At 46.6% G+C, this 23,388-nt stretch overlaps 1 protein-coding gene across 2 annotated transcripts in view; it reads left to right on the top strand.

Moving 5' to 3' along the window:
• The first annotated feature begins 238 nt into the window (after positions 1 to 238).
• The window catches only part of SDSL (serine dehydratase like), a 28,121-nt gene continuing 4,971 nt past the window's right edge, over positions 239 to 23,388 (top strand). Inside the window, exons 1-7 of one of the 2 annotated variants that reach the window (XM_033956527.1) lie at positions 239 to 472; positions 6,384 to 6,546; positions 9,009 to 9,048; positions 13,275 to 13,414; positions 16,885 to 16,973; positions 19,017 to 19,244; positions 19,437 to 19,561. In XM_033956527.1, the coding sequence (XP_033812418.1) occupies positions 414 to 472; positions 6,384 to 6,546; positions 9,009 to 9,048; positions 13,275 to 13,414; positions 16,885 to 16,973; positions 19,017 to 19,244; positions 19,437 to 19,561 (844 nt within the window). In that variant the 5' untranslated portion in view covers positions 239 to 413. Of the gene's footprint in view, positions 473 to 1,354; positions 1,455 to 6,383; positions 6,547 to 9,008; positions 9,049 to 13,274; positions 13,415 to 16,884; positions 16,974 to 19,016; positions 19,245 to 19,436; positions 19,562 to 23,388 lie in introns of those variants that run through there. The other variant, XM_033956528.1, reaches the window with a different exon arrangement.

The raw sequence follows: 23,388 nt of genomic DNA on the forward strand, positions 1-23,388 counted from the left end.
GCAGGAGGGGAGGGAACGAGGCTGGAATTGTCCTGCTCCCTTCTCCGGCCTTCTTTCCCTTCCAGTTCCTTGCATGAAAAGGAAGAGCTGACTCAGTAAAGAGAAAAGCTCTTTTCTGCTGCCTGAGATTCGGGACTCGGGCCAAGAAAGTGAGGGGGCACAGCCCTTTGCTCCTTGCCTAGCAGTGCCATCGATCCCGCCCCCGTCCCTGGAGCAGTGCCGTTAGCCTGGGTTATTAAATGCTGATAGCTGTTCAAAGTTACTGAGGAAATTTAAGTTCATGACTTCCATTGCCCTTTCGGTTATTTATTCTTAATCTGTCCATTCAGCCCTGTTTGGTTACGCAGCACCTGATACAGCTAATTCTGCAGCTCTGGAAAGTCTGCAACTTGTTCGTGAGGAAAAACATTTTGATGCTTTCACCCTCTGAGGCGAGAAAGGAAAAAGAACCTGAGCAGAGAAGACCCCCCAGGTACTGCAAATGTTCTACTGGGACTAGAGAATGACACGGGGACCAATTTTTCCCCCCTTCCCGCGGGAACTCGTTTTCCCTTCCCACATCTTCTGTGGGTTCTTTTCCTGCCCCTGCCACGTTCCTGCAAACTCCGTCCTCATCGGCACAAGCCTCAAACACTTGTGAAGTTAAGGCACAGCTTACAGGAATGGGGCAGCGACAGGGAGAGTAACAAAATTCACGGGGACAGGGAAAAATCTGTAACTGAGACACCTAAAAAGGGGGGGAGGGAAGGCTCAGGGACAGGGTGTGGAGCCAGAGAGTAATCACCAGGGAGTAGAGAGCCCTGATGCCCCCCAAATTCTCTTTCCTGAAATGGTTTATGTTGAGCCAAAGAGGGGCTTCGCTATTGCCTGGCCAGCAGGAGGGAGGTGCCAGTGATTTGGCATCTCTGGCCCACTGCCCCTGCTACTAGCAACCAACCCTTCCCATCTGTAGCTTGCCAGAGCAAAATAAATGAGTGAGTTCTGCTCCCCTACATGGCCTGGCCCACATCTCCCCCCTCAACTGTGAAGGGAAGTGGGCCCAGGAAGCACAGCTTCAAAGTCTCTGTAGGGGAGGTGGAGAGGAGACCTAGCCCTCAAAGACCGGGTGGGCGGAGGGGAGAGAAAGTTGAGACTTAGGGACTGGATTGATGGGAGAGAACGTAGGGACACAGGAGTTGGATCATGTGATTGGACATCAGAGTTTGGGTGAGAGAGAGACTGAGGATGAGAACGCTAGGTGGGGGGGAGGGGGTCGAAAGAGAGAAAATGTGAACATCTGGTTTCGGAGGAGACGGGGGGGGGGGGGGGGGATTTGGGAATTAGGCTGTGGGAAGAACTTGAGACCACAGCAACTGGTCTGGACTCTGGAGGAAGAGAGTGGAGAGACTGGTCACATTGTGGCAAAAGGATGAGTGAAGAAGGTGGAAAAAGCTCGGTGACGCTGCCTCTGATCGGTGAGTTGCACACTTTCATAAGAACATAAGAATTGCCGCTCCTGGGTCAGACCAGTGGTCCATCGTGCCCAGCAGGCCGCTCACGCAGTGGCCTTCAGGTCAAAGACCAGCACCCTAACTGAGACTAGCCCTACCTGCATACGTTCTGGTTCAGCAGGAACTTGTCTAACTTTGTCTTGAATCCCTGGAGGGTGTTTTCCCCTATTTGAATCCCTGGGAGGTCTCTCCAAGTACCACCCCGGACATCCGGTATTCGTGCATGAGATTTTTGTTATCCAACAAGTTCCACTGCCTGAGCCTAGATGTCAAAAACTCGAGATTGGACTTGGTGAGACCAAGATCTCTGACCAAGTCTTTGAGATCTTTTTGGTTAGGATAGTATGGATTTCTCTTATCAGCTGCCCCACTGATATTAAAAACTGGATCTACCACAGTGGTCTCAAACCTGTGGCCCGGGAGCCACTTGCGGCCCGCCAGGTTCTATTTTGAGGCCCTCGATATTTTTATCATAATCACAAAAGTAAAATAAAACAGTTTCTTGATCATATGTCTCTTTAGCTATAAATAACAATATTATTATTAAGACTTAGCCAAAAGGAAAGATTTATAAACTATTAAGAGCTTTTACCTCATGCAAAATTGTCATTTCATTAATAAGACATTAACTATTTATTTCTGAGGCCCTCCAAGTACCTACAAATCCAAAATGTGGCCCTGCAAAGGGTTTGAGTTTGAGACCACTGATCTACCATGTCTCTTTCACTCTCTAACTTGCTGCTTTTTTCTGAAGACAGCTGTTCTCTCTCTGGGGGGAGCGGGTTTGGGGGAGCTCAGGGCAATGTGGCACTGGGGCGATGGATGAATGAATGTCCGGATGTGTGATTGCAGATGCATGCCTTGCCAGTTCGACGCTTGGAAGGGTCCACCATGCATAAATCGCAGTTGCTTGAGTGGTCAGTGGGTTCCTGCCAAATTCTTGGCCTGGCACACTTCATGGCTTTCTTTTCCACTATGTAGCATCCTGTAGAAGAACAAAGGCCCAAATTCACTAAGCAAACCGATTGTGTACCGATCGGTTTGCGACCCCTTAGCGACCCCGGCCCGATTCACTTACCTGTCTTCCGACCATCCTCTGATCCGCGCATGCAAATGAGGACAACCGCATGCAAAGTAGGCAGGGACGCGATTCACCAAGCAAAACCCTGCAACACCGACTGGGCTGGCCGATCAAAAAAAGCGACTTCTGAAGACCAGTCGCTGAAGCCCTTTGCGACTGCTCTGCCTTCTGCAGCCCTGCTCTCTGCCCTGTCAGCCCCCAATCTCCTGCTGCCCTGAAGGCCTCCTGCATCCCCGAACGTGCCTGCCTGCCTGCCTGCTCTGAACACGCCCGCCTTCCAGCCCCGAACCCCCTGCCTGCCTGCCCCAACTCTCCCACCCTTCCCCACACTGCAAGCCTGTGGTTTTAACCCACGGGCTTAAGCGGGTTAAAACCACAGGCTACCAAAAGTTCCTTAATCGCCTATTTAAAAAATCTATGCCGGCCCTGAGGTCCAGCACTTTTTTTTTTTCTAAGTTTTATTGATTTTCAAACTTTGACAGTGCAATACAATTAATTGAACATAAAATACTGCCTAAAACGCACTATTAACTTATACAAGTAATACACAAAACAATCATTTTCTCCCATCCTCCTCCCAATTATTAATACAATAAGACATATAATGTGGCTGTGCTCAGTGTAAAGAAATAGAAGGAAAACCTCCCCAAAACCAACTCCGATGGCATAGAGGTCCCGCACATGCTCAGACTATGTACAGATGGCTCCTCCCACCAAATTACATCAACTTGAATTGAGAAATCGCCAATTCCAAGCGTTTACAGAGAAAATTGCCGATTCCCAGCACTTTCTTCACCGCGTTTTGCTTCTACTTCAGGAACAGGCCAGGTCTCCCACCATGTTATTCGCGGTTTCATCATATTCACAATGGTTTTTAATAGAAAACAGTGAATAACATATGTAAAAGTTATTCGCGGTTTTTCTGTATTTGCAGTTCTGTTAATCCCCTATCATAGCGAATATGGAGGGAGAAGTGTACACAACCACACACAAACAGCATTTTGAAAATCCCTTCTCTTCCAAACAGGTGTCCAGGTCACATATAGTGCTGCCCGATTTGCCGATTTGGTTCACCGATTCACTTTGGTAAATCGATTCGTTGTCCGAGAAAATCAGACTCACCAATTCAGAGACTAACACCGTCCCCCCCCATCTCCACAGTGAGACCTGACATACCTCCGAGGCCTTCTAAAGCAGCCACACTGGTGGCGCTATGAATGGGCTGCTACACGGCCTGCCCCGCTGGGGCCTTCCCTTTGCCGTGACACTGATAATGTCACCAGTAATACGGCAGAGGAAAGACCTAGCGGGGCAGGTTGCGAATCAGCCCATTCAGAGCGCCGTCATTGCTGCTGCTTTAGGAGGCCTCGGAGGTATGTCAGGTCTCATCAGAGGAGGATCGGTGGGGTTCTGCTGCACACGGAGATGGGAAGCTGCTGCTTAGAGAGATGGAAAGGGAGGAAAGATGCTGCACAAGGGGGGAGAGAGGAGAGAGGAAGAATTGAGGTGAAGGAGTGGAAGGGAGAGATGAAACAGAGGTAGAAAGGGGTGAGAGGGAGAAATCCTGCATATGGTGGAGGGGAGGAAAACATGCATGGAGAAGAGAGAGGGAGAAATGTTGGACAAAGGGTGGTGGGCAGGGAGAGATGGTGCATGGGGAGAGAGAAAGAATTGTTGCACATGATAATGGAGGGGAGGAGAAAGGGAAAGATGTTGCATGGAGAGGAAGACAGGGAGAGAGCGAGAGAGAGAGATGGTAGACAGTGGGAAGGAAACAAATGTTGGATATAGCAGTGGAAGGTAAAAAAAAATAATTTTATTTTCTGTTTTGTCAGGTTTACATTATGTCAGGTTTGAAATGTATATTCTGGTGTTAGACAGCGAAAATGAGTTTGGACCTAACAGAGAGAGGAAAAGTCTTCTTTGTTTATTTTGTTTACACCACAGTGCCAGCGTGTTAGAGAGGGCAAAGGGTGGTGGGTGGAAAAACTACAAAATAAAACCCACCAGAACATTTGAAAGAAATGTCCAATTGGGTGGGAAAAGCGAATTGAAAAATCAATTCAATAAACCGAATTGAATCAAAAATATATTTCTCTGAATTGGGCAGCACTAGTCACAAGTATCTGGCAAAACCTCAATGAGTAGCGAGATTCTGGAGCTCCGAAGAGTAGCAATATTGCGGAACCTCTAAGAGTAGCAAAATTCTGGAATCCCTAAGAGTAACGAGATTCTAGATCTCCGAAGAGTAGCAACATTGTGGAACCTGAAAGAGTAACGAGATTCTGGATCTCCGAAGAGTAGCAACATTGCAGAACCTCTAAGAGTAGCAAAATTCTGGAATCCCTAAGAGTAACAAGATTCTGGATCTCCGAAGAGTAGCAACATTGCGGAACCTCTAAGAGTAGCAAAATTCTGGAAAACCTAAGAGTAATGAGATTCTGGATCTCCAAAGAGTAGCAACATTGTGGAACCTCAAAGAGTAGCAAGATTCCACGCCACCAATCCCATGGATAAGTAGGCTGTTCATGTTTATGTTTAATTAAAATTTGATCTATGGCTTGTTCTCTGTTAGAGGTCATGTGACTGAAGGAATCTATCAGCAGGTCCACCATGGCCTGTAACTGTGTGTTGCCTTCACCTTGAAGCTTCCCTTGAAAGTGAAGGAATCAAACAAACCCAGACTTTTATAACTAAGCTGCTGTTTAGTTGTTAAGCAAAAACAAGGCTAGATTTATTTATTTATTTAGTTAGCTCATTGTATATCCCTTCCTCCCCAACAAGCTCAGAAAACTACAGTGTATTAAGATGTTATTTATTGATAGTCCCTTTGGGTTGTTCCCTGAATTCCATTCTCAGGGGATCGTCACAGCCTAGAAACTCCAACACTGGGTGGCCTTTTACTCTGGACATATCATAAGAGTTCAACGTTGGGTGGTCTTCAAACTGAAAGTATCGTAGGAGTTAGAGCAGAGGTGTCAAAGTTCCTCCTTGAGGGCCGCAATCCAGTCGGCTTTTTCCCAATGAATATGCATGAGATCTATTTGCATGCACTGTTTTCATTGTATGCTAATAGATCTCATGCATATTCATTTGGGAAATCCTGAAAACCTGACTGGACACCCCTGAGTTAGAGCATCAGTTGTCCCAAGGTCTGAAGGTATCTCAGGTTGGGCTGTATTTAGCTTGTCCACATCTCAGTTGGTCTTTACACAGATCAAAAACATTTCATAGTAACATAGTAACATAGTAACATAGTAGATGACGGCAGATAAAGACCCGAATGGTCCATCCAGTCTGCCCAACCTGATTCAATTTAAATTTTTTTTTTTTCTTCTTAGCTATTTCTGGGCGAGAATCCAAAGCTTTACACGGTACTGTGCTTGGGTTCCAACTGCCGAAATCTCTGTTAAGACTTACTCCAGCCCATCTACACCCTCCCAGCCATTGAAGCCCTCCCCTGCCCATCCTCCACCAAACGGCCATACACAGACACAGACCGTGCAAGTCTGCCCAGTAACTGGCCTAGTTCAATCTTTAATATTATTTTCCGATTCTAAATCTTCTGTGTTCATCCCACGCTTCTTTGAACTCAGTCACAGTTTTACTCTCCACCACCTCTCTCGGGAGCGCATTCCAGGCATCCACCACCCTCTCCGTAAAGTAGAATTTCCTAACATTGCCCCTGAATCTACCACCCCTCAACCTCAAATTATGTCCTCTGGTTTTACCAGCTCTTGTGTGTTGGTCCTTTTTGAACAGTATTGCATCTCCTTTTTTTGAGCCTTTTCTTTCCTGTGTGTTGATTCCAGGGTACTGATAAAAAGTATGGAGCAGAAATTCCACATTGCCACCCCTCTGGTAGAGAGTGAGGCTATGTCCAAGGCTGCAGGCACCAGAGTTCTTCTTAAGCTGGAGAATATTCAGCCCACAGGCTCCTTCAAGATACGTGGTATTGGGCACTTCTGTCAAAATGTGAGTATCTTAAGAGTGGGGATGGAGGTGGGGGGGGGAGGGTTGGGGATGGAAGTGGAGATAGTAAAAGTCCAGATAGGAAGAGGAAAGAAATTGGACAGGTCAGTGGAGGCTTTCGTAGGGTTACCAAGTGTCTGGATTTCCCCGGATATGTCATCCTTTTCGAGGACAAGTCCGGGGGTCCGGACGGCTTTTCAAAACCCGGCTCTTTGTCCGGGTTTTGAAAAGCTTCTGGCAACGAGCGAAGTCGGGACGGCATTTGCGCGTGTGTGGATGCAACGCGGTGACATCGTGCGCATGTGCGTGACATCATCATGTCACACCCGCACATGCATGAATGCCGTCCGATGTTGCTCGTTGCTCATGCAGGCCGAGGGAGATGAGGTCATGCCTGGGGGCAGAACAGGCCAGCCAGAATGGGGCGGGACAATGGGTCTGGATTTTCCATTTGGAAAATCTGGTAACCCTATTGAAAGAGGGTAATTCAATAATTTTGCTAAGTCTGTGGAATGTATACATAAGACCATAAGAATTGCCGCTGCTGGGTCAGACCAGTGGTCCATCATGTCCAGCAGTCCGCTCATGCGGCGGCCCTCTGGTCTAAGACCAGCACCCTAACTGAGACTAGCCCTACCAGCGCACGTTCTTGTTCAACAGAAACTTGTCTAACTTTGTCTTGAATCCCTGGAGGGTGTTTCCCCCTAGTTGAATCCCTGGAGGGTGTTTTCCCCTATAACAGCCTCCAGAAGAGCGTTCCAGTTTTCCACCACTCTCTGGGTGAAGAAGAACTTCCTTACGTTCATACGGAATCTATCCCCTTTCAACTTTAGAGAGTGTCCTCTCATTCTCCCTACCTTGGAGAGGGTGAACAACCTGTCTTTATCTACTAAGTCTATTCCCTTCAGTACCTTGAATGTTTCGATCATGTCCCCTCTCAATTTCCTCTGTTTGAGGGAGAAGAGGCCCAGTTTCTCTAATCTTTCGTTGTACGGCAGCTCCTTCAACTCCTTAACCATCTTAGTCGCTCTTCTCTGGACCCTTTCGAGTAGTACCGTGTCCTTCTTCATGTATGGCGACCAGTGCTGGACGCAGTACTTCAGGTGAGGGCGCACCATGGCCCGGTACAGCGGCATGATAACCTTCTCGGATCTGTTCGTGATCCCCTTCTTGATCATTCCTAGCATCCTGTTCGCCCTTTTTGCTGCCACCGCACATTGCGTGGACGGCTTCATTGACTTGTCGATCAGAATTCCCAAGTCTCTTTCCTGGGAGGTCTCTCCAAGTACTACCCCGGACATCCTGTATTTGTACAGGAGATTTTTGTTACCGACATGCATCACTTTACACTTATCCACGTTGAACCTCATTTGCCATGTCGATGCCCATTCTTTGAGCCTGATTATGTCACGTTGCAGATCTTCGTACTCCCCCTGCATCTTCACTTCTCTGAATAATTTCATATCGTCCGCAAATTTAATCACCTCACTCGTCATACCTATGTCCAGATCTATCTAGTGTACCTGGGGCAATGGGGGGGGGGAGGGAATTAAGTGACCTGCCCAGGGCAGTAAGGGATTTGAACCCACAGCCTCAGGGTGCTGAGGCTTTAGCTCTAACCTCTGCGCCACACACGCTCACATTTGGAGAGTTTGAAAAGGACCGGGGGACTTTTGGAGCCTCTCCCAAAAGATTTCCTTTTATTTTCAGGGTGGAAAATTGCTCTGAAGGGACCTTTCTTTCTTCCTGTGGGGGTTTAGGTTGTTTGGAAGCTTTCGGAGAGGTCAGCTTCAGTCACGGGGGAGGGAAATCCTTCCAAAAAGCCTTGCTTCTCGGCAGGGTGGGAATCTCAATGCCATATTCTTTTATCAGAGGGAGATTTTGGTAAGCACCTGGAGGAACTGTACTGTATTCATTAATCTGGGTGCTCCGTCTCAAATCCAAGCTTAAAAGCCCACTTTTTTGAGGTTGCTTTCAGCTCTTAACTCCCACTCACCAAAAGATACCTTTACCCATTGTATCATTCCGTCCACCAGAAATTCTCCAATCCCAAGATGTCCTGTCTGTCTGTCCAAAATAGATTGTAAGCTCTTCTGAGCAGGGACCGTCTATTGAATGTTAAGTGTGCAGTGCTGTGTATGCCTTTCAGCGCTATAGAAATGATAAACAGTAATAGTGGTAGCATTGGGAAGCATTCTGAGGAGGTGGAGTGAGTTCTCTATCATACTTTACTTTTCCCTTTGGACTGCTAATTGCAGGGGTTTTGGACTACAGAGCACTGACGCAGAAACAGCTCCAGCTAGCTGAAGTTATTATATATATATTTTTTTTTAGTGAACTGGTTCCACAATAACAGACTGTGATGAATTTGTGTACAACTAGTGTCAGCTATTGTGTGATGAAGGATATTCACTAAATTCTCTAATTCTAGAAATGAGACAGAAAACCTCTCTTTCTCCCCACAGTTTGCTGAGAGAGGCTGCAAGCATTTTGTCTGCTCATCAGGTAAATACATAAATGATGCAATAGTATAGGATGAACATAAGAACATAAGGTCCATCAAGCCCGGTATCCTGTTTCCAACCCAGGTCCCAAGTAGTAAAACAGATTTTAGGCTGCTTATCCTAGGAATAAGCAGTGGATTTCCCCCAGCCATCTCAATAATGGCCTATGGGCTTCTCTTTTAGGAATTTATCCAAGCCTTTTTAAAACCCCGCTAAGCTAACTGATTTCACCACATTCTCTGGCAACAAATTCCAGAGTTTAATTACACGTTGTGTGAAGAAATATTTTCTCTGGTTTGTTTTAAATCTACTACTTAGCAGCTTCATCACATGTCTCCTAGTCCTAGTATTTTGGGAAAGAGTGAATGAAGTGGCTCACAAATTAACATACATCACATGCCTACAATGATCTTGTTGACACAATAAATCTAATCTAATCTAATCTAAACCTTAAGTTTATATACCGCATCATCTCCATGAGAATGGAGCTCGACACGGTTTACAAGAACTTAAAATAGTGGGTAGAGAAGAAGAAAAAGGATTACATGAACTTATGTGTAGAAGGGGGGAGAGAAAGGGGGAAGGATAGAGCTACAATTTGCTGAAAAGCCAGGTTTTCAGTTGTTTGTGGAATAACTGAAGGGAGCTCAGGTTCCGCAGCGGGGTGGTGAGGTCGTTCCAAAGACCTGTGATTTTGAAGAGAAGGGATTTTGAAGAGAAGGGATTTTCCCAGTTTGCCTGAATAGTGGATGCCGCGTGGAGAGGGGAAGGCTAGTTTAAGCCTTTGGGCAGTTCTGGAGGAGTCGGGACTGGAGGAGTTGAAAGACAGTGGGATAAGAGGAGGCAGGATTCCGTGAATGATCTTGAAAGCCAGTCAGGAACATTTGAAATGGATTCTGGAGATTATTGGGAGCCAATGAAGTTTGGCAAGGAGTGGGGAGGCATGGTCAGACTTGCGTTTTGAGAAGATCAGTTTGGCTGCAGTATTCTGGATTAGCTGGAGTCTTAGAATACTTTTTTTTGATAGATTTAAGTAGATGGCGTTGCAGTAATCTAGTTTGGAGAGGATGATGGATTGGACAAGGATGGCAAAGTGTTGTTGGCTGAAGTAGGATCTAGCTTTCCTCAGCATGCGAAGGCTGAAAAAGGATGATTTTGCCAAGGAGTTGAGGTGGTCATTGAGGGAGAGAGAGGAATCGATAGTGATACCAAGGACCTTGCATGAGAACTCGAGCAAATAAAACATAAATAAAACATAAATATAAAAAGAGAGCACAGATCATTAGTGTAAAATCTTCCCATGTCAGAAAAAAAACATATACCTACTATAGTCACAGTTACAATCACTAAAAAAATATAATTAAATAAATAAATATTGTGAAAATCTCAGACCCTAAACCCGTGACTGGTGATGTCACCAAACTGGGGTTCATTGGGGGACCATCATCGTTTTTCACTGTCCCCTTACCATCCAACTTTATGCTACTGTATAGATACAGATTGAAAAAACTTATCTGTCAATCGGATGGTTTGATCCCAATAATGATCCTCAGCGGTGAATAAATTATCTCGTGCTTGTAGTGTACTAAAAATAACTGCTGTTACTCCTCCGTAATATGTCCATGTCCCCCCGACTCGAGTTTCGAGAAAGATCTTCCTCAGGGAAGGACTCTGTTACTAGCTCCCCAAACAAACACGGGGCCGAAATCTGATCCTTTCCAGATTTCGGCCCCGTGTTTGTTTGGGGAGCTAATTTGTTTGTTTAATTATATCATCACAGTTTATTAAGCAACTTATCTCTCCATATAGAAGAGAAAAAAAACATAGAAACATGATGGCAGATAAAGGCCAAATGGCCAATCCACAGCATCCACTGTCTCTGCCTCTCCCTATTGGCTATGGTTCTTAACATTTGCATCTCCTTTTCCTATAGGCTAAGGCTCTTTACAGCTGCATTGTGAGGTCATAGAGCTTTATGGCCATAGGCTAAGACTCTTTAACACTTGCATTGTGATGTCATAGAAACACGATGGCAGATAAAGGCCAAAGGGCCCATCCAGTCTGCCCATCCGCAGTAACCATTATCTCTTCCTCTCTCTAAGAGATCCCACGTGACTATCCCAGGCTTTCTTGTATTTAGACACACTGTCTTCATCACCTCTTCCGGGAGACTGTTCCACGCATCTACCACCCTTTCTGTAAAAAAATATTTCCTTAGATTACTCCTGAAAGAGAGTCAACTCATGCGCATTTACGCCACATAGGTATTTAAACATCTCTGTCTCACAAGAAAAAAACTAAAAGTAATAGAAAAAATCCGACAATTTAATTCCGAAATATTACTCACCAGAGATGGGTTACACTCCCCCGATAACCATTTCACAAACCAGTGTAGAAAAAGCCTCAAAAATTTAAATGCAGCAGTAAACAACTTTCAATACTGTTTAAAGTCCAAGCTGCTTAAGTACTATCACTGGCAAAAAAAACTCCACCACCACTGAAATGTAATTATCAAAAGGGTAATACACCCATCACTGTGCACAGGAAAAGCAAAAAAAGTTTTACTTAGCTTGGGACCATGGTCTGAAACGCCGTGCTGTGCTGGTAGATGAAAACACCACGGCACGGCAGTCCAGAATCCATGCCCAATCCTCCGACAAGTGCCTTGTTTCGCCTCTCAAAGGGAAAGGAAGAGGAGTGAAGTTTTCCAGCTGATATATTCCCTGAGGAACCCTTTGGGAGGATTGGGCATGGATTCTGGACTGCACATCTAAATGGTGCCGTGGTGTTTTCATCACGGACTCGCTCATTTGCGGTCTGCTCCCACCGCCTCTTCCTGTAGTAAAGTCAGGCTACACCAATCAGGAGTTGCATGTCAAAGCAGCTCGTGATTGGTGTAGCCCGACTTTACTACAGGAAGAGGCGGTCGGAGCAGACCGAGTGATTTTCTTCACCTGCCAGCGCTCCAGCTGCCCTCTCCTGCCTCCCCTGCCTTTTGACAGGCGAAAAACTGCATTTGCAGTTTTTTGAAATTCACAGGGGTTCCTGGAACGGAACCCCTGCAAATTTCGGAGGAGTACTGTATTCTAAATGAGGTTTCAGCAGAGTCTTATACAGGGGCATCAATACCTCCTTTATCCTTCTAGCTTTCACCGTCATCTTTTCAACCTGTTTGGCCACTTTCAGATCATCACATATAATCACACCCAAGTCCCGCTCTTCTGACGTGCACATAAGTTCTTCACCCCATAAACTGTACCATTTCTTTGGGTTTTTGCAGCCCAAATGCATGACTTTGCATTTCTTGGCATTAAATTATAGCTCAAAACTCTAAGATACAGGTTCTGTACGCAATTGAATTGATTTTGAACAAGAGGAAAAGACCTCAGAAGCCTGCACCATCGAGAATAATAAATTCTATAATGGTAACTCAGCAGGACAGGTTCTCTATCATTGGTCTCACACCCCTCTCCTGACCGGTTTGGCAAAAAAACTTTTTAATCGTGTGTTTAACACTTCACTTGTTTTAACCGGTAATATACACCAAAATGTAATGCACTTATCTGAATTAAGGATAAGAGCCCGACGGGACCCGTTTCGCCAATTTAATGGCTTCGTCAGGGGACTTTTTGATAGTGCATTCAGTCAACAACTAACACATCAATAAATTATAGCTGCCAAATTTCAGACCATTCTTCAAGCTTATACAAAAAATATGAATTTTCAGTAATTTTCTGAACTGCCACAAATTTTCACAAAATCTCAATGTTCCTGACAAGGCATTCCATAAAGAGTAACAAATATTTTAGTTTCACAATAGTGGTATAAATATTAGAAAATCTAAAAAATACCAACTACCACTAAACCACTATCCAAAAAAGAATGATACCAAATCCCCATTAGAACACATTGTGGTAATGGTGGAAAAAAAGCCTCATACCCAGAGTATAGCACCATCTAGTGTTAGGATATGGTCATTTTTTAAAAATAGGTTTTTTTTAGATTTTCTAAGGTCCGCAATGGAAAAACAAGGATTCAATGTACTCACAAATCTCACCACATCTATGTGTCTAATGCCTAGTTTATTGAGTTGCCCTGTTTGTGGGGGCATCAGTGAAATGCTCTTCTTGGTTAATAATAATGCTTTTTGTCCATCCTCTGTGCCAGGTAAAGTCTTACTATCCTGTTAGGCCTAAGGTTATTTTTTTTTTTTATTTGTCTCTCTAGGAGGTAACGCTGGCCTTGCTGCCGCCTATGCATCGAAAAGGCTTGGGGTCCCATCCACTATTTTGGTTCCCAGTAGCAGCCCTCATTGTATAGTGGAGAAGCTGAACGAGTCGGGGGCCAACGTGGAGGTATTTGGAAAGGTAATTGACTGAGAAGCGGATTCCCAGAACTAGGGTTACCAGAGGTCCAGGAAAACCCAGACCTGTCCTCTTTGTTGAGGACTGTCCAGGTGTAGGGACAGATTTTCACACCCAGCAATTTGCTTGGATTTTGGAAGGTCTTGAGCTTAGGGCTCCAGGCGTGCACAGATGTAAAGCGATGACATCACAAGCATGCGAGGTGGGGCTGGGGGGGGGGGGGAATGGGGCAGGCCCCATGTCCTCTTTTTTCCCCATCCAGAAACCTCCTTCAAGAGGAGGGCCCCAAACCTTCCATATTTAATGTGTAACGTGCTCCCTCTAATGGTAAAGGGAAAAAACTGCAGCTTTGTAAAAAACCCATTTGTTCACCCACCGAAATCCCAGCTCAAGGTGAGCTACGTTCATGTGTAGCTGGCATTTTCCTGTCCACGGAGGGCTTAAAGTCTTCAGGGTCTTTTTTTATTAAGGTGTGGTAAAAGCTGGCCTTAGGGCACCTTTAGGCAGGTGTTCCCTGTGTGCTAAGGTCTTCTTTACTGCAGCTGTAAAATCTTTTTTTATTTTTTCAATTATTATTTTTTTTAATAACTGTTTATTCAAAAAACAAAATACACACAAAAAGCAGATATAACATCTTCCAATATACAGCAAGTACAAAACAACTAACAAACATAACCTTGGAAGCATGTGGAGTCCAGGCTTGTGTTCTTATAGGTTGGACCAAGCTATTCCTCAACCCGGTAAGAGCCCCACCCCTACCCCAACCCTGTCACCCGCCCATCAACCGCCACCCTGCACCCCACAAAACCCGCCCTCAACCCACTGACAATAAAGGAACCACTGGCTTCCGCAATTCAATTATTTGCATTAATATTTCATGTTAAACCTACATTAGATAAGTATAAAAGTCGCCTTTTTCTGATCTGACAGGAATAGGGGTTCAACTGATTACTCATAGTTGGAAAACCCATGATAGGATTAATTTTACTTTTTGGTGGGTAACTGTGTGTACTACGTATAAGTATAAAAAGATGATGGCGGAACATTGGGGGACTAATAAGTCCTTTAATGATATATGGATGGAGTCCATTAACTAATTTTATTGCGTTATAATTAGGGTTGTGTTTCTTTCTTTCCTTTTTCATTAGATTCATTGTACATCCAGGAAGGGTGGATGGATGGAGGGTGGGAAACGTATTTTGAGGAGTTAAATTATTTCATTATAATATTGAAATCATATTCTATGTATTATTGTTTTAATAATTAAGATAAGAAGGGGAGAAAATGATTGTTTAACATACTAATTGTATAGTTAATACAGTGCTCCCCCAAGATTTGCGGGGGTTCTGTTCCAGGAACCCCCACGAATCTTGAAAAACCGCGAATACGGTTTTTCATGGGGTAGCCTGAAGAGGGCAGCAGGAGAGCAGCCGGAGCGCTGCGAGTGCAGGAAATCACTCGCGGTTCGCTCCGACCGCCTCTTACTGCACGAAGTCGGGCCTTATTTAATCAGGAGCTGCGTGGATAAAGCCCAACTTCGTGCAGGAAGAGGCGGTTGGAGCGAACCACGAGTGATTTCCTGCACTCGCGGCGCTCTGGCTGCTCTCTCCTGCCTCTCCCACCGCCCTCTCCTTGTCGGTGGTTTGCGGTCTGAAAATACCGCAAATGACCGGGACCGCGAACAACCGGGGGAACACTGTAGTGTGTTTTTGTGCAATTTTTCAGATTTTTAAAAATGTGTATTGCACTATCAAAGTTTAAAAATCAATACAGATTTACAACCCTCCCCAAAACCCCCCCAATTATTTTCATTAATAACCACACACTAATCTTGCTTTTATTGTGCAGTCATTATCAAAAATTTTGTAGGTGGTGAGGGCTCCTGTGTTTTCTGCACGCTAACTTGATAACACAGGAACACCCACTCTCCGCCCCTGACATGCCTATCAGGGTTGCCAGATTGTACTATAGTAAAATCCCGATCCCCTAGACCCGCCCTCAAATTTAAACCCAGATTTTTCACCATGGCAGAATAAAAGGATCAGTGGCATAGCGCGGGTGAGCAGCGCCGCACCCCTCTCCTGCCCTCTTCCCTGCCCCCCCACCATGCTCGCGTGCCCCTTCCCTGTGCCTTAAATGTGGCACAAGCAGCCACCAAACTGGCTGCCTGTGCCAGCTCCGGCACTTTCTCTGATTTCACGTCCCAGCTGCGGGTTCCAGAAGTGACATCAGAGAGAGCGCCGAAGCCAGCACGGGCAGCAAGTTGGTGGCTGCTCGAGTCGAAGTTAAAAAGGTGTGGGGTAGGGAAGGGACGAACAGGGGGCGCCTGGGGTGGACCGTCCCCCTTGCCCCCCCTTTTACTATGCCAGTGAACATGATACAACAGTAATTCAGTGGAAAACGAATGCTTCAGTCCCCAACCTTTCTGCAGAACTAATAGCATGCTGCCACCTTGTGGTTGGCTAGGTGCATAGATTTTTTGGGGGAGAACACTAAGGTCCTCTTTTACTAAGGTACGCTAAGGGCTCCTTTTATCAAGCCGCGCTAGCACGGTTGACGCGCGTGACTTTTCATCGCGCGTTAACCCCCGCGCTGGCCAAAAACTACCGCCTGCTCAAGAGGAGGCGGTAGCGGCTAGCGGGTCCCGCGGTTTAGCGTGCGCTACTACAGGCGTTAAACCACTAGCGCGGCTTCATAAAAGGATCCCTAAGTGTTTTAGCTCGCGCTAAATCAACACATGTGCTAACCGCTAATGTGTCCGTAGAATAACATGCACGTGTTTTGAAAAGAAATCGCATCGGGAGGGAGAACGCAGTGACATCACGCGCGCATGATGCCGTGTCACATGCGCGGATGCCTTTCTGCCCAACGAACTGACAGTGGGGGTCGGGACTGGAGGCGGAGCTTGGGCATAACAGGCGGGGATGGGTGGAACTGGGCGGGCCTGGGGGCAGGGCTAGGGGTCCTGATTTTTACCGATCTAAAATCTGGTAACCATAGTGGTGGCACCCCCTGCCCCCACCATGCAGACACCTTCCCTTCCTTCCCGTACCTCTTTAACTCTTCAATGGCTCGAACGGCATCTCCAACCTGCTGCCCTTGCTGACCTCGGGTCTCCCTCTGATGTCACTTCCGACCAATCCGCTGTTTTAGCCCCGTTTCGGCGCCTTGCATCCATTAGAACGCATTCCCGCTCTGAAAGCTGGGTGGGAATGTGTTAGCGCCATTTTTAGAATTCCCCAGTATTTATACAGTATATAAGGCCCTATGTATTTTAAAAATGCTGTTTGAGTGTTTAGCACGGATATCGACCTCATCTGTGTTTCATGTACGGTGTTTCAGGATCAGACAGGTGATGTTTCACTTTTACCGAGCCTAGTTTAGAGCAGTCCTGAGTCATGTATCACCCGTAATAACATGGATGTGCTGCAAAACCGGCACCATTCATTCCCCTTCTTGTGTGTGGATTCTAGGTCTGGGATGATGCCAATGCAAAAGCACTGGAATTAGCCAAGGCAGAGGGCTGGAACTACATCCCACCCTTCGACCATCCCCTCGTCTGGTAAGAAGCCTCAGATGATATGTCCCTTCTCATCTGTGCAGCCCATAACTAGGTAGATCTTCCAGTGACTCCCAACCTGAAATAACATCTTCCATCGAGAGTTCCAGTGCTCTGGACCTTCTGGGAAAGCAACATCGTTTTCTTCTGCTTGTGAAATCTAAAAATGAGATGTACAGTAGCCAGGACCGCAGGGAGTGTAATGGGGTGAGCTCCAAGGGACGTGGCCCTACCAATTTTTTTCCTTCTTACAGCATCAGCAACTATCTCTCAACCACGTCTCTTCCAGGTATACTTTACAGCATGGGTGTCCAACCTGCGGCCATGGCCCGGTGAAGTATTTTGTGTGGCCCCGGTCAAGGGTGATGCAGTGTTTTCCTCTGCTGCCCCTGGGTGTTTACCGTCTTGCTAGCTCCCTCCTCTGTCTTGCTGCAGCGTTTGCATGTTTGTGCGGCCCCAGAAACATTTTTTTCGGCCAATGCGGCTCAGGGAAGCCAAAAGGTTGGACACCCCTGCCTTACAGCATTCCCAGTGTCGGCCCCGAAGACTTTCCTCTGCCACGTCCCGCAAGACAGGAAATAGGAAGTGAAAGACAGGAAATAGGAAGTAATGGCAGGACATGGCAGAAGGAAGCCTTCAGGGCCAGCATCGGTGGCAAAAATGGGTAGGCTTGAACAAAAAAAAGAGGGCGGACCTTTGCTCACCCAGGCCCACTCGTAGCTACGCCACAGGTACACACAAATCCTAATTGGTGCCAGTTAATCAAGTTATTAATGCTTGACAGCTAGTTAGTCAATTAAGCTGCACATACAAACATCTCAGGAGTGCGTCAAATTGGGCTCTATAAAAAGAATCCAGTAGTCAGTGGCTTATACCTAGAGTCAGCACACACCTGGATTTCCCCAGCATGTCCTCTTTTAAAAGGACTTTTCAAAAACCGGCACTTTGTCCGGGTTTTGAAAAGCTGGTGAGATCGGGGCCAGGGCTGGAGTGCATCGGCTCAAACAGGCCTCTGATGTCATGGCAACAGTAAAGCTATTGTGCACCCTGTGTGGACTCCTCCCACTGCCAGGGGCTGAGGGCTACTATTGGCTCAAACAGGCCTCTGATGTCATGGCAACAGTAAAGCTATTGTGTACCCTGTGTGGACTCCTCCCACTGCCAGGGGCTGAGGGCTACTATTGGCTCAAACAGGCCTCTGATGTCATGGCGACAGTAAAGCTATTGTGCACCCTGTGTGGACTCCTCCCACTGCCAGGGGCCGAGAGCTACTATTGGCTCTTTTGAAAGAGTCAGAGTTTTTCTTTTCTGCTTGATAAACAGTGCAGAGAGAAAAGCACAGAGAGGCAGTTGGAGTCAGAAGGAGAAGTGAATAGAGAGAAACAGTCTGTCTCTCTCCGATTAATGACTTCTTGGGAGCTGGCAGAGAATTTCTCTAAGCTACCTCTGAGGATCAGCGTCCCAGAGCCCTAAATATACTGGTGAAAGGGGAATTTCTAGGTGTCCTGTTTACTTTCCTTTACCTGATAGTGTATTGGCTTACCTGGGGTTACCAGACGTCTGGATTTCCCTGGATGGCTTTTCAAAACTTGGCATTTTGTCTGGGTTTTGAAAAGCTTCTATTAAATTGCTGTCGGGCACAAGGGCATCCGTGCATGCCATGTGATGTCATCGCATGGCATACACGCATGCGCAGATGCCCTCCTGCCCGACAAGAGAAGGCAGCAGGGGGGTGGGGCTAGGGTAGGATTGGGGCAGGGCTGGGGCGGGGATGGATGGAACTGGGTGGACTTGAGGCGGGCCTGGGACGAGTCTATGGGTCCGGATTTTCCAAACAGACAATCTGGTATCCCTAGGCTTGCCTCCTGTGCACATAACCGGCCCCAGGGGCTACAAAATTAATTCCATGTGCACTAAAACCAAATGCACACCAGTAGGATAGGCACAGAGGATCCCTAACTATAAAGAGGCAAGGCTGGGATCTATGAGCAGAAGGCAAACTGGTAAGCCCCAAGTGTATCTATCTCTACTCTACTCTTTCCTCAGGGAAGGCCATTCCAGTATTACAAGAGAGCTGAAGGACGCCCTTCGCACCAAACCAGGAGTCATCGTCGTCGCAGTAGGCGGCGGCGGTCTTCTAGCTGGCGTGGTGGCTGGCATGAGAGAGGTGGGCTGGTCCGATGTGCCCATCATTGCCATGGAAACCAAAGGAGCTGACTCCCTGAGCGCTGCCATCAAGGCCGGGAGGTTGGTCACCCTGCCAGACATAACCAGGTCAGTCACTCCCTCATCTGTTCTCACTGTTGTGTTTATATCATGGCCTCCTGTGCCGATGCTCTCTGCATTAATCGAAATAACGACAGAATTTCCCCGACCCCTCCCTTCCTTAGCTTTCTGTTACTGTGTAATGTCTGTGTGTTTACGTGAGGTTTATGGGGGTTTTTTTCCTGCCTCTCTTTCTGCCAGCATTGCGAAGTGCTTAGGAGCAAAGACAGTAGCAGAACAGGCACTGCGGTGTGCCAGGGAGTGCCAGCTCATCTCTTTGGTGGTGGATGATCGGGAAGCCCTGAGTGCCATCGAGCACTTTCTGGGTGAGTGAGAAGACAAAAGGTCCAGAAATAAGCTGCTGGCAATAGGCTCCATAGAACTAACTTAATAGATTTAGAAGACATTATGAACCCGGCACAATCATGAGAAACAGCAGTATTGTAATGCTCTTGTGTGGTTAGAATAACAGAAATGATTAAATACATTGACGACAGGCAATTAATAGCTATGCCGCCTTCTTCATTAATGGGTCTCTGTTCTAAGCATTTTTCCAGCACCGGATGAGTTGAAGTAACCAAAACGTAGGTAGAACAATCAAGAGATGTCACCAAAGAAATCTGTAACTGTGGTAGTGTCTGAAGATCTAAAGGCGAAGAAACAGTGTGACAAGGCGGTGTCTGTAGCCAGAAGGATGCTAGGCTGTATAGAGAGAGGCGTGACCAGTGGAAGAATGAAGGTGTTGATGCCCCTGTACAAGTCGTTGGTGAGGCCCTACTTGGAGTTTAGTGTTCAGTTTTGGAGACCGTATCTGGCGAAGGACGTAAAGAGACTTGAAGTGGTCCAGAGGAAGGCGATGAAAATGGTAGGAGGTTTGCGCCAGAAGATGTATGAAGAGAAACTGGAAGCCTTGAATATGTCTACCCTAGAGGAAAGGAGAGACAGGGGAGATATGATTCAGATGTTCAAATACTTCAAAGGTATTAACGTAGAACAAAATCTGTTCCAGAGAAAGGAAAATGGTAAAACCAGAGGACATAATTTGAGGTTGAGGGATGGTAGATTCAAGAGCAATGTTAGGAAATTCTTCTTTACGGAGAGGGTGGTGGATGCCTGGAATGCGCTCCCGAGAGAGGTGGTGGAGAAGAAAATAGTGACAGAATTCAAACAAGCGTGGGATGAACACAGAGGATCTAGAATCAGAAAATAATGGGTATACATTGAAGGAACTAAGACCAGTACTGGACAGACTTGCCCGGCCTGTGTCCCATATATGGACATTCAGTTGAGGATGGACTGGGGAGGGTTTCGATGGCTGGGATGGTTAAGTTGGGCTGGAATGAGCTTTGATGGAGACTCCGGTAGATGGAAGCTGAACACACTACCGGGCAGGGCTCTGGGTTTCTGGCCCAGAAGTATCTAAGAAAAAGGACCATTTAAACTAAGTTAATTTATGGAACATGTATGGTTTGGCACACTGGATAGACCACTTGGGATGAGGAAAATCTGAGGGATCCCTGTCAACATGGATTCACTAGGGGCAGGTCATGCCAATCCAATCTTATCAGCTTCTTTGACTGGGTGACAGGAAAGCTAGACTCGGAAGAGTCTCTGGACGTGGTATACTTGGATTTCAGTAAAGCTTTTGACAGTGTCCCGCACCGTAGACTATTAAACAAGATGAAATCGATGGGGTTAGGTGAGAAACTAACTGCATGGGTCAATGATTGGCTGAGTGGAAGACTTCAGAGGGTGGTGGTCAACGGCACCCTCTCTGAGACATCGGAGGTGACTAGCGGAGTGCCGCAAGGATCAGTCCTGGGACCATCTCTTTTCAACATATTCATAAGGGATTTAACCTGGGGGCTTCAGGGTAAGGTAGCACTGTTCGCCGACGACGCCAAACTGTGTAATATAGTAAGTGAAAGCAGTCTCAAGGGTAGTATGACGCAGGATCTGATCATGTTGGAAAACTGGTCCTCAACATGGCAGCTGGGCTTCAACGCTAAGAAGTGTAAAGTCATGCATCTCGGCAGCAGAAATCCATGCAGAACATAAACCTTGAATGGAGAAACACTAGCTAGGACTTCAGAAGAACGGGATTTGGGAGTAATCATCAGTGCAGACATGAAGGCGGCCAAACAAGTGGAGAAGGCCTCATCCAAGGCAAGGCAAATGATGGGATGTATCAAGAGAAGCTTCGTCAGCCGCAAGCCTGAAGTCATAATGCCACTTTACAGAGCCATGGTGAGACCTCATCTGGAGTACTGTGTGCAATTCTGGAGGCCACATTACCGTAAAGATGTGCTTCGAGCCGAGTCGGTCCAGCGGATGGCCACTAGAATGGTCTCCGGACTCAAGGGTCTCTCATACGAAGAAAGACTGGGCAAATTGCAGCTCTATACTCTAGAGGAGCGCAGGGAAAGGGGGGACATGATTGAGACATTTAAATATGTCACAGGACGTGTCGAGGTGGAAAACGACATCTTCCTTCTCAAAGGACCATCGGTCACAAGAGGGCACGAACTCAAACTCAGAGGAGGGAACTTTAATGGTGACAGCAGGAAGTACTTCTTCACAGAAAGGGTGGTGGATCACTGGAACAAACTTCCGATGCAGGTGATCAAGGCCACCAGCGTGCTCGACTTTAAGAATAAATGGGACATCCACGTAGGATCACTACGAGGGTCGAGCTAAAGAACTAAGTCATTAGCACCCAGACTTAATGGGGTGGGTCAGTAGAGTGGGCAGACTTGATGGGCTGTAGCCCTTTTCTGCCGTCATCTTTCTATGTTTCTATGTTTCTATCTGCCGTCATTTACTATGTTACTATGTTAACTTAGCCGAGTTTGTTTGTTTGTTTATTTTTCCCCCGCCCTTATCCAGGGCGTGTTACATATTAACATATATGATAAGACATAACATTTATCATACAAATCACATCAAAAACACTCTATAAAAGAAATTACACCCATACACATAAAAATCAAATTGCATATGACATACATGTCGCAACAACAATGAACATCATTTAATGCCAAACAACTGGCCAAACTCTAAAATACATCAAAATATAAAATTGCATGTCGCATACAGGACACCTCATTGACAAGCATTTTTATGGCAAATGGAACAGACCGGACCATCGAAAACCTCCGTGACCAGCACTCAGCACTCAACAGTCACTCCTCCTTCTCCCTCAGCCAAACTCAGACCCTATATTTCATCTACGAGAACAAGTGTCTTTTCAGCGTTTTGCTAAAGTTCTGTAAATTTTGCTGTGGGCGAATGTATCCTGGAAGGTTGTTTCATTCCCTGAGGCCGATACGGTGGAAGACACTCCCTAGAAGAGGAAAGCCTTTAGTCCCGCACGAAGGGAACAAACTGATCACCCTGCTCAAAGGAGCGAAGCAGTCGAGCCGGTTCACGTGGCAAGATGCTCTGGACCAGGTGTTTGGGGACCAACTTCTGTAAGCACATAAAAACATTTACCAGTAGCTTGTCCCTTACTTTCAGTCAATACAACCTTATAAAAAATTCCATCACATGCTCACATCTGTCCAACATAGAACATAGAAATAGACGGCAGATAAGGGCCACGGCCCATCCAGTCTGCCCACCCTACTGTCCCTCCCCTACCTTTGCCCTGTGAATAGATCCCATTTGGCCTTAAAATCAGGCACGCTGCTGGCCTCGATCACCTGCAGTGGAAGACTATTCCAGCGATCAACCACCCTTTCTGTGAAAAAGAATTTCCTGGTGTCACCTCGTAGTTTCCCGCCTCTGATTTTCCACAGATGCCCTCTTGTTGTCGTGGGACCCCTGAAAATAGCGAGCGAACCACTGAATGTCTGCTTCGGGGTAGAGAATGACACGGGGAGCGATCCCCGCAGTGAGCCGCGGCGTGGCTGCGGTTTGACTGCGGGTTATGGAGACTCCATAGCCAAATCGCCGCAGACACGGGGACAAAAGTTTTCACCGCCCGCAAAAACGGTGAAAAGATTTGTCCCCGCAGGCCAATGTACCCCCTTCTAGGAACCGCTATTTACCTGTGTTTCACCGTGTTCGTGACCGGGTGTTTGATGTCTCCGCCATGTTGTCTGTCTCCTCCAACTCTCGATCCAACTTGCACGTTGCCGCATTGACTCCGCCC

This window comes from Geotrypetes seraphini, chromosome 8, assembly GCF_902459505.1.
Source record: "Geotrypetes seraphini chromosome 8, aGeoSer1.1, whole genome shotgun sequence".
NCBI classification, from domain to species: Eukaryota; Metazoa; Chordata; class Amphibia; order Gymnophiona; family Dermophiidae; genus Geotrypetes; species Geotrypetes seraphini.